The sequence below is a fragment of the Galleria mellonella genome, unplaced genomic scaffold, assembly GCF_026898425.1.
Source record: "Galleria mellonella isolate WM207_F2 unplaced genomic scaffold, CSIRO_AGI_GalMel_v1 utg35, whole genome shotgun sequence".
NCBI classification, from domain to species: domain Eukaryota; kingdom Metazoa; phylum Arthropoda; class Insecta; order Lepidoptera; family Pyralidae; genus Galleria; species Galleria mellonella.
In genome coordinates this window covers 2,439,210-2,451,383 of record NW_026442082.1, presented here as the reverse complement: position 1 = coordinate 2,451,383, position 12,174 = coordinate 2,439,210, and the positions used below count along the sequence as shown (strand labels likewise).

At 35.0% G+C, this 12,174-nt stretch overlaps 1 protein-coding gene and 1 non-coding gene across 2 annotated transcripts in view; both read left to right on the top strand.

Annotated features, from left to right (window-relative positions):
* LOC113514504 (uncharacterized) overlaps positions 1 to 11,626 on the top strand; it is a 408,650-nt gene extending 397,024 nt beyond the window's left edge. The window contains exon 7 of the mRNA XM_052896849.1: positions 11,259 to 11,626. Within this exon, the coding sequence (XP_052752809.1) occupies positions 11,259 to 11,541 (283 nt within the window). The 3' untranslated portion in view covers positions 11,542 to 11,626. The remainder of the gene's footprint in view (positions 1 to 11,258) is intronic.
* Positions 9,316 to 9,434, top strand: LOC113514577 (5S ribosomal RNA). The gene has a single exon (XR_008253082.1). It is a non-coding gene; the product is annotated as a 5S ribosomal RNA (ribosomal RNA).
* Positions 11,627 to 12,174: the final 548 nt, after the last annotated feature.

Here is a 12,174-nt window from a genome sequence, read left to right as displayed (position 1 = left end):
GCCGTTAAATGCCCACTACTGAACATAAGCCTTCCCTATAAAGAGAGTTTGGCCAGTAGTTGCCACGCTTGGCAAGCGGGTTGGTAACTGCACTTAGTTTTTTAGAATCGTTTTAAAAGGAATGCTGCTGCCCATTCCTCTACTATTAAGAACTCTCCCCTCCCCCTCAACCTTTTACGACACTCACGGGTAAGGAAGGAGTGGTTTAATCTATGCTAGGACCTCACATCCAAAATACTTCCTATTATTATAAACACCTAGTGAGTAAAATTAATAGCTAATTGTAACTTCTTAAAGGGTAGAGAATAAGGCCCAAAACTATCATATCAAGATGCCCTTGTAGCTTTGTATCTACTACAAATTATTCTCAAGTAACTGTATTAATATTTCACAAGTTAATACTTGGTTAGTTTCAAGCAAATAACATAATTCAAGTGTAAACTAGGTGACCAGAACAATAACTCCTACAAGATTACTAATGATTCTAAAACCCACTCAACATCGGTCTTATAGACAAATTAAATTATTTAAACACAATACAGCTATGAAGGAGTAATTTTAATTGATTTCAAGTAACAGAGGATTATGTAAGGATTTCATTATCAATTAGTCTCAATGACGTAAGTCATTGTATAATAATATTTCTCGTAAGTGGTAAATAATTATTGTTTGTTGTTTACTTCATTTTAATAAATTTGATTTTATTGTTTACATTTTATGTAACTACGTCTTTAAATGCGTATTTATTTTTATTTATTATTATTTACCAGACGGAGACTGTATAAAAGTCGTTTGCCTACGTTTGGCTTGCGTTTGGTCACCTCTGTCCTATTGGCTGTTTCTATTTGTTTCTATTTGGCTGTTTCGGTTTGAAGGGTGAGATATGGCAGTGAATTTACAGGGTACAGAGGAATAACACCTGAATCCTCAGGAATGGCAACGCTTGAAAGATATCATGGGCGAAACAGTATACTCTGTTATGTCCATGGTATTGCTCACGTCTATAGGCGACGGTTACCACTTTCCATCAGGTGAAAAAAAAAGAACTATTGACCAAGTTAAAGTATGGTGCAAAAGGCGTAAATAATGCTTGTAGAATTGTTTACCAGCATATATTCATATTTCTTATTATTACTATAAAGAAAATGGTTTTTGTGACCTCTTTCCACAAAACAAAAAATCAACTTAATTTTATTATAAATTAAGTTAAATTTTTGTTGAAATTAGATGAAAAAGGTAATTCTTTCAATTTGTGGAAAATTCTCTATATTTGCATGTTTTTCGCTTTTTACACCTTTTAGCAAGGTTAGTGGCCAGTTTGACTTTAATATTCAAATGACTTGACATTAACATTTACGTCCACAAACCAAAGGAAGTCATATATCACTCGAAATAGGATATTACTTTGGATAGCTTGATAACATGGATTAATGTAGCAGAATAACACGACATTGATTCACTACACGTATCTACCTAAAATTAGTTGTAACTGTGAGTAATGAATCGATTAGTGTAGAGTAATAATCGATTATTCGATATTGTTTAGTAATAATGATCGAATCATCAATAAACCTATTTATAATATTGATTATGATATAAATTAAATTGATAGTGTTAATAAAATGCATTTTGATTGACGTGTATTTAATAATCAATTATGATCTAATAATGAATGTAATATAATCCATCACAATGGATTATACATAGCCCTCCAACATAAGAGGGGATCTTGCCAGTAGTTGCCATACTTGGCAGGTGAGTTGACGACTGCAGTTAGCCTTTCATAATGTTTTAATAGGGTCACTGATCCTTCGACCTTTATGTTCTCTTAGTCGCTTCTTACGACACTGAGGAAAAGTAAAGTTTGGTCCATCGGAGTGATAACGATTGATAGCAAGTTCAAAATGTTGCTGTCGATAATTTTATAATATAGTCAATTTTACCTACTGTCGACAAATGAATAGATCTAAATCAATAATGATAATATAATCGTTTATAATATATTATCGATTCGATTATTTGTTTCCTTATTCGAACTATTAATTAACAGTCGATAACGAATATTAGGTAACAACACTAGTACCGAACTACACACCGGAAAGCTAAAATAAATCATAGGCCTAGACATATCTTCATTTGCTTGTAAGTTATTCTAGCCATTTAGCAATAATAACTTTCGTAGTTATGCCAACTAATATTTATATGAATTACTACTTGATTTATCTAGTTAGTAATTTATAAATTTCTATTTTTACAGAGCCCAATCAATTAATTAAACTAAAAAATTTACTAACAGTTGATTTACGTTGACTATTTGACAATTTCAGTATTTGTTGGTAGACCAATAGGACAGTGGACTGATGATATAACAGAATATACAGGAAAAGACTGGTTTATGATAGGCAGAAACAGAGAGTTGTGGAAAAAGATGGAAGAGCCCTTCACCCAAAGAATCCATATCCAAGAATCGAAGAAAGAATTACACTAACAATTAGTTATTAAGAAAAAATATAAATAGATTAGATACTAACATTACTGTGAATATATTAGGGATATGGAAATAAATAAAAGGCTTTATTATTATTATTATTTGAATACCAGAGGGAGACTTTGTACAAAAGTCGTTTGCTTTTCTACCTCTGTCCCTGTTCGGTTTGAAGGGTGGAATATGGCGTGAATTTACAGGGTACAGAGAAATAACACCTGAGTCCTCGGGAATGGCAACGCGTGAAGGGTATCATGGGCGAAACAGTATACTCTGTTATGTCCACGGTACTGCCTTGTCTATAGGCGACGGTTACTACTTTCCATCAGGTGGGCCGTCAGCTTGTTTGCCATTCTAAGTTGTATAAAAAATATATATTATTATTTGACAGTTTCACTTATTAGGGTTTGAAAACTCAAGTGTTTCTTTCAATTTGACAACAACCGCGTGACCTAGTCAGAAGAGATTGTTAGTGATAGGAACTAATATCCCCATTGATAGCTATACACCCTGTTAGGTCGACCTCCTAAAAACCGTCGTGCTCAGTTTCAAGTGAATTTATTACGATAATAACAGGTAAGAGAATGACAAGGCAGGCCTTTTCATCCTCACCCGTCATCCTGTACTAAGTGTATGTTAGTGACCTTAGAGCGTATATCGTTAACACAGCCGGAATTACCTTTCTATTATTATCATAAAAATAATTATATATATCATTATATTGAAAAAAGTATGCACATGACACACCTGGCGTTGTAGACATTCATAGATTACAATACTTTTTTTTTACTTTTATTATATATTTTCTTCCTTTGCTATAGATAGATATAGATTGATACTCTTTATTGTTTCCTCCAAAAGATTACAATAGTAAACTTATTATAAATATAAACAATTACAAGAAATAATCACAATGAGAAAACAATGGGCGATCTTATCTCTAAAAGCGATCTTTTCCAGGCAACCTTTGGATGGAGAGGAGTAATTGCTATAGTTTTGTTATGAGGTTTTCTTTCTCAGCTGCCATGTTGTTTCCAGAATCGATATGAAGTAACATATAGTTTAACTATAATAATCTAATATGACATAATCTTTAACCATCAGACGGGTTGTTTGTCATCTTTGTAGTACAATCATTCTCATATCAGCCGTTAACTGTTCACTGCTGAACATAAACTTTTTCAATAAGAGGAGTTTTGCCACGTTTAGCAAGAGAGATGGTAACCGCAGTCAAGCTTTTAATGATGATTTATTCATCCCACTACCGTTAAGTTCTTTTAGTCGCATCTTACAACACCCACTGGAAGGAAAGGTTATTGTAGTAAAATAAATTCAACTTATTAAATTTAACTACAGAGCTACATGCACGTACTTAGTTCAAAGAACTATAATTTCAAGGGAGAGATCATTATATTTGTCTGGAGCGACGAATCAGTGCATGATGCTAAGTCAACAACGTCGTACTTCTAAAAACACGCTTTGTTTTCTATAATAATTGTTCAAAATATAATGACAAATTTCACTTTTTACCGCTACGCTACTATCGGTCGGTCGGTGAACTCACGACGGCCGGGTCTTTTCTCTCGGTCCCAGTTTTTTGTAACAATAGTAGGAACATAGGGAGTAAATAGAAATTCATTATTATTTCTTTCAAAATACAATAGACTACTTAGCAGAATCAAAGTTAGAGGCTAAATAAGAATATTACATTCTTTTTTTGTTATGTTCTTTAAGTGCTGAAATAAAATTTAAATAAATATACAGTAAATAAATAATTATTTTTACCTGTATCTTTCCTGTACTAAATTACCCGTCAATTAATTATTTTCTTCGTTAATTTATTATTATTACTTGCACTGGGTTGGCTGGAAGAGATCTTTTTTAGAGATAAGCCCACACTTGCTAACAAGTTGTTTAACTAATCGCTGTATATTTTGTTCAAGTGCAATAAAGAAAATATATATACTCCATATTAATTATGTATTTAAAATGTTTTAGAATTTATTATTACATTTAATTCAGAGTCTAGATAGGATTGTTGAAATCCTATTATTTCATTTCTAAAACATTAAGTTCTCTTAAACGCTACAAAATATACATTCCTGAGATTTATCTGAATTAAAATACGAGTAGAATAGAGACTGTCTAAATAAAATTTACTGTTAGTGAATAATATTACATTCAGAATCTAAACTTCATCATCCAACTCTCAGTTATCACAATTTAATTAAAATCTCTTGCCTTTATATTATTACATTTAAAGTTACATAACAATGCTATTTAAAGTTATACACAAATTTTAAATGTATTTATATTTTTACAATTTCTCTAGGGTAATACATTGTTCATATTACATTCCAATTGTTAATATTTAATGCTGCGTGGTTCCGGCATATAATTTTTCCTTACCCTTTCCTTTTTTATGCGTGTCTTAAAACGCGATTAAGGTAATTTAATAGTCAAGGGATGGGCAGCAGCGTCCCTTTTAAAACATCCTCAAAGCCTAATTGCAGTTGCCAAGCAAGATAACTATTGGCAAACGTCTTCTTATGGGGTAGGCCTATGTTCAGCAATGGACAGTTAATTATTGATAAAATATAATAAAAAAAAAAATACAATAATATTCAGATGTCTGAACTAAAAGTTAGATTCTATTAATATTATGAGTATAAATACGTAAATTTGTAGAAATTAAAATACAGATTATATATTTCACTCTTTTCTTTTGTTTAATGATTGTATACAATGTTACAATTTAAAAATAAGAAAAGAGAAAAAGATGAATGTTGAGAAATGTTGAAAAACAAAATTTAAAAAAATCTACTCTCTTTTCTGGACAGTAACAACTTTCACTGTTTATTATACGTGCCTCTTTTATTTTCTTATAAAACAACTGTTTTTTGGACAAAACACTTTTTTAATCTCATATTATGTAAACAAGTGTACCATGGAAACACTCAGTAACTGTTTTAGTTAGTTTATGTTCATTATGTATGATTCCCCATTGTGCCGGAATCACATCTAAAATGTCACCAAATCTTCTCATTTCCAAAATGTCGTAATAGGCAACAAACTCCTTTTTAGAAAGAATAACCTACACCATAAGTAAGCTATAAAAGCACATTATAAGTACCTAATAATCTAAGATATCTCTCGTGTGAAAAGCGACCTGTGCTCAAGTGTGTTCTCTCTCTCTTTGGCGTGTGCATGTTTGCGTGCGTGTGCAAAATGTGCGTGCGTGTGCGTGTGCATGTGTGCGTGTGTAAGTGTACATGTGTGATGTATTTTTTTATACTATATAAGTGGCAAACAAGCATACAGCCTGTCTGATGTAAATTTCTACTTATATCTACATATTTTTTTTATTTACAGAAAATAAAAGGATTAAGGGACACTAGTTAGTAAATTTTAACAGTATACTCTGTTATGTCCATGGTACTGCTCATGTCTATAGGCGACGGTTACCACTTTCCATCAGGTGGGCCGTCAGTTTGTTTGCCATTCTAAGTTGTATAAAAAAAAAGTTACCTATCTCTCATTTCAACTAAAGTGCATGTAATTCAAAACAACAAAAATATGTTTATCGTTTTCTGGGAAACCTGCTGTACTGTTAAAATACATATTTTCAATTTCACACTGTAGGCCCATTTCATATAAACAATGGCCCTAAGCCATCTATATCCACCATCTACTTACATATACCATTATGCAGCTTTTTCTTCTTAATATAAAATATAAATTCTGTGCTAATACAAACATACTTTGTTAAATAAATAAATAAATAAAAAAAAAAAAAAAAAATATAAAATGACATTCACTAATCCAATAAGCCACGTAATAGTCGTTGCTCTCATTTATTATTCGTTCCAAGATGTTAAATATTAAAAAGTCTAGACTTTACTCAATACACAATTCACTACGACACTTGGCAATTATTTTTAACGCGATTAATCGCAGCTACTTTAAAGTAATAGTAAAATTTTTAATGTTTCACAATTTTTCACTGTAATTTCTCGAGGACTTGCTTTACACGAATTATCTTTATTACTCGTAAAATAAATTTCGTATAGCCTACCTAAAGAAATTGTACCAGTCCTTAAATATTTAGCTTTCAATTAGAGAGGCCTATTAAACTTGACGGGTTATATAAAATTAAACGTATTACAATTCAGAATAAAGCGGCTTTATAATCCCTCAAAATACATCATGCTAGCAAACTGTGGCAGAAATAGGCTACAATTTTTATAAAACACACACGAGGATGATGTATCGAAAACCGATGGTCGCGTGTACAATATAATAAACAATATAAAAACAGTAGAATTGGGTACATACGTTTAAGTATTTTAATATATACATATGTATATATATATAATACAATTGAAAATCACTGATACAGAATGTTTTTTCTAATGGATGATAAAAGAATGGTAATTTAGCCTGCGCTAACGCTATACGCTGACTGGGCACCAGGGAGGAATGATAGGTGAGAATGAAAAGCCAGTCGTGCCCATCGTGATGAATACACCTAGGGGGGAAAGGGATTGGTAGTAATGGAGACTGAGAATCCCATTGCTAACAATATACCCAATCAGGTCGACCTCCTCGCGGTTCTCCCTGGAAACTATCATGATTAATTCCTGATGAATTCATCATGATGGGCCAACTGGCCTGTTTTCATTCTCATCTATCACCCTTCACTGGTGCTTCGCCAGCGTATCCCGTTAGCGCAGGCGGGGTTACCATACCATTTTCACCCATCAAAAAAAAAATACACCTAGAATTCAACACAATGGTTTCCAGGGTCGTCCTGTCAGGATATATTACTAGCAATGGGACTGATAGCCCGCATTACTTACAATATCTTCCCCTCTTGAAACAGAATAGTAACTATGAAAACAAATTTATATAAAGACTCCTTCTTGTACCTAACTGTGAACTGTAGCTTCATTGAAATTCAAATCGGAGCCTATTTGGTAGCAACAAAGTACCTACTTACTTCTTTCAAACAACTTTATTCAAAGGAAAAGATTTTCAATTGAACTTTATTACTTTTATATCTATGTATTGCATAATCGCCTTATTGTTTCGGCATAGTTTTTTTTTTTATACAACCTATAATGGCAAACAAGCTGACGGCCCACCTGATGGAAAGTGGTAACCGTCGCCTATAAACATGAGCAGTACCATGGACATAACAGAGTATACTGTTTCGCCCATGATACTTCCCATGCGTTGCCATTCCTGAGTACTCAGGTGTTATTCCTCTGTACCCTGTAAATTCACGCCATATCCCACCTTTCATACCGAAACACAGCTATGCAAACACAACTGCTTCACGGTAGAAACACGAATAGGACAGAGATACCCAAGCAATCGACTTTTGTACAAAGTCTCCCTCTGGTAAAATGAATCACATCTTTCTTTCATGTGGGTGACTTAAGAGCAACTAAGGAAATATAATGGTCAAATGATGGAGAACAGCGTTCTTCTTAAAAAAATCACCAAAAGCTTACCTGTGGTTGCTAATCCGCCTGACAGAGGTAGGGCAGGAAGGGTTTGTTATCAATTGGGAGGATAGTCTCCATTGCTATAAATATATCCTGTCAGGTCGACCCCCGCGCGTTTTCCCCTGGAAACCATCGTGACTAATTTATGATTGAATTCGTCACGGTGGGGTAACTGACTTGCCTTTTCATCCTTACCGATTATCCCTCACTGGTACTTCGCAAGCGGGGTTATCATTCCATTTAATGGTTTTTTTTTAATGGATGATCCATTAAAAAAAAAACCCCGCCTGACAAGCGTGGCAACGACTGACGAACCCTCTTAATAAGGAAATAGTTAACAGCTGATATGACGATGATGTATTGCGTAATATCTTTGCGAATTCTGAAATTATTTTCGAATTTTCTTTTTTTTTTTATTTTACAATTGATATTAATCCCGAATTGAACTCATATTAATATTCTAACGATTGTATGAATTGTTTTTTGCACAACAAAATACAAAATTATTAGAGTTTTGTTACGTTCAAAGTTCATTATAAATATGTAAATTCACATGTCCGGCAGGTACATATGTATTTAGTATTCAATATCTATGCAAATTTTAATTAGAACGCCTACTTGTAAACATCAGTATTACAGTGTTTGCGTATGACCCAAGATGTTGCTATACAAATTTTAATAGGCGCTTAACACTTTACCTAAATCTGGTAACTCAAATATTTATTTGTTTGTTAGATTTTTTCCGTAACTACCGCTGTAAGACCAGTATATGTTAATTGATTGACAGAAAAGAGAGACTATACAAAAGCCGTTTGCTTGGGTACCTCTGTCCCGTTCGTGTTTCAACCGTGAAGTTAAAACACGACACAGCAGTGCTGTTTGCATGGCTGTATATTTCGACTTGAAGGGTGGGATATGGCAGTGAATTTGTAGGATACAGAGGCATAATAGCTTATTCCTCAGGAATGATAACGCATTAATTGGTTATCATGGGTGACATGGTACACTTTGTTATGTCCATGGTTTGTGTTTAAGCGACAGTTCCATTTTCAATGAGGTGGGCCCTCAGCTTTTCATTCAAAGTTGCATAAAATAAAATAAAAGAATCATCCCCTCTATCGACATATTGTAACATCTCTAAATGGTATGTATTTTCTTGCACATAAAAGCATGTTTGCTAATACAGATATTATGTAGGTAAGACACGTACTTAAGTGTACTTGCTTCTTAGCTAAAGAAAGTTCTACTTATTACATAGAGATGGCGACAAAATCGTTGATTGAAAAATAGTTCGTTGAGGTTTTTTTTTTATAATTGAAGGTCAACATTCATACCACGTTGAATACACCGGTTCTCGTCCGATCACCGAAGTTAAGCAACGTCGGGCGCAGTCAGTACTTGGATGGGTGACCACCTGGAAACACCGCGTGACGTTGGCTTTTTCCACGGCGGCATACACAGACCAACAGTGTATGCCGGCTGCAAACCCACCCGGTGTGACCCGGAGGGCGTCGCCTCCGGAGTAGAAGCCGGGGTAATGGGGTACACCCCGAGGCCCCTACCTCGCCCGCTCACACATCATCCAGCGGGCAAGAGAAACCATGTTGTTGTTGTTATAATTGAAGATAGAATATTACAGTCATTTATGTTAACGGTAATGATGGGATATGAGTGGTATTACGAAATGGAGAGGATTAAGTAAGTCATTGAACTATTATGATGAATTCACTACGAATTATCACAACAGTATAATTATAATTTATTGAGGAAATAATCCGAATGTGGAATTTGAATAAGTATTTTACTAGCATTGTGTTTTTTTTTATACGAAAAAGGTGGCAAACAAGCATACAGCCCATCTGATGAGCGCTGTAGACTATAGACGCTTGCAACACTAGGGGTGTCACGTGCATGTTGCCGAGTCTATGGTACTACGGTTGCTGGTCACTATTACAATATGTATACTATTATATTATCTATGACCACTCCTTCTGAGTAATCTTTATTAATATTATGAATGTGAAAGTGAGTTTATTTGTTACCCTTTAACGTGTTAAAGTCTCAACCAATCACTATGAAATTCGATTGGGGGAAAAGGATTGTTAGTAATGGAGACTAAGAATCCCATTGCTAGCAATATACCCAACCAGGTCGACCTCCTCGCGGTTCTCCCTAAAAACTATCATAGTTAATTCCTGATGAATTCATCATGATGGGCTAATTGACCTGTTTTCATTCTCATCTATCACCCTTCACTGGTGCTCCGCCAGCGTATCCCGTTAGCGTAGGCGGGATTACCATACCATTTTCACCCATCAAAAAAAAAACTATGAATTTCGATATATACGTTCTATACAGGCCAGAGAAAGATATAGGCTACTTTTTATCCTGGTCAATGAACATTGTATCCCGGTCATGCGGGCGAAGTCGCGGGTAAAAGCTCCTTATATTGAGAGACACGCGCGTCTAATAGTGGCATTATCGCGTTTCAGATTGGTATTTTACGGAGTTAGATTAGATACACTATTCTTTTTTATATATAACACAGATCTTTTTTACATATAGCCCTCCCTTAGTTGCCTCTGACGCCTTAGACGACACCCACGGGAAAGGAAGGGGTAGCCTGTTCTTTGTAAAAGTACACGGACAGGTAAGCGATGGTTACTATCTATCATCAGGTGGCCCTCTGCTTGTTATTCTAAATATCATGAAAAAAATTTGTACTTTACGCTTTAGCTGAAATACGATGAAGCTATTAAAATATGAGTAAAGCATAGAATTTTTAATCAAGTGCGTTTAAAATTGTCAAACATATCACGTAATTATGTTAATTCTATTTGAATGGGATAGAATTATTCACATATTAGTCCCATAATAAGGTATGAGGCATTCGTATGTTAAATGTCGTGAACACAGAATCCTTAGGACTCTGCACTCTTTTTACCGTTCTTCTAAACCCACAGTCTCCAAATTACTGAAGCAGCAAATTCCAGTACATTACAGTAATTCAATCTCACGATCGTAACCTACGTCCTTGTGATACTCTCCAACTCTCTATCCCCTCTCATGTACTGGCTTTGTATCAAATACGTTTATGATCACTTTTTTTTTTTTTTTTTTTTTTTTTTACAACACAGGGGGCAAACGAGCATGCGGCTCACCTGATGGTAAGTGACTACCGCCGCCCATGATCACCCACAACACCAGCGGCATTGCAGGTGTGCTGCCGGCCTTTTAAAAAGGAATATACTCTTTTCTTGAAGGTTATGTTGTCGTATCGGTTCGGAAATACTGCTGCTGGAAGTTGATTCCAAAGAATGGTTGTGCGTGGAAGAAAGTGCCTTGAAAAACGCACGGTGGAAGACCGCCACTCGTCCAGATGATTGGGATGAAACTTTAGTTTGTGGCGGGTTGTACGGTGGTGAAAATCAGCAGCAGGTATCAATCCGAACAATTCCTCAGAACACTCCCCATGATAAATTCGGTAGAAGATGCACAGAGATGCAACATCGCTGCGCAGTTTCAATGGGTCAAGCCGGACAGTAAGGCGTTGACTATCGATAATTCGAGCCGCCCGACTTTGAATGCGGTCTAACGGAAGGAGTTGGTACTGTGGCGCTCCGGCCCACAGGTGAGAACAGTATTCCATATGCGGCCTGACTTGGGCTTTATATAATTTCAGGCGGTGTTCTGGCATGAAATGTCGTCTCACCCTATTGAGCACTCCTAACTTTTTGGAAGCTATCTTAGCCTTCTCCTCCAGATGACCGCAAAACTGGACGTCGCAAGATATATCAACGCCCAGAATTCCTAGACTTGACTTTTTATCAAGGGAAGTGCCCTGAAAGTGAGGAGATACGACAAACGGCGTCTTTTTTCTCTCCAAACGCGCTAGACTTGTGTCTTTTTGGGGTTAAATTGAACAAGATTTTGTTCACCCCAGATCGAAACTTGATGGAGTGAAGTTTCGATTTCAGACACAAGTCTATTCCGGCACTCATCACTCAAAAAAATACGTTTATGATCACTTTTATACTTTATTCGAGCAATAAGTACTATATTTGTTCCATATTTATATATATATATATATATATATATATATATAAGTATATCAATTATTATAGTATCGCATTTGAATATTCTGACACTTCAAGGCAAACTGTGAATGTTTGTGAGTGA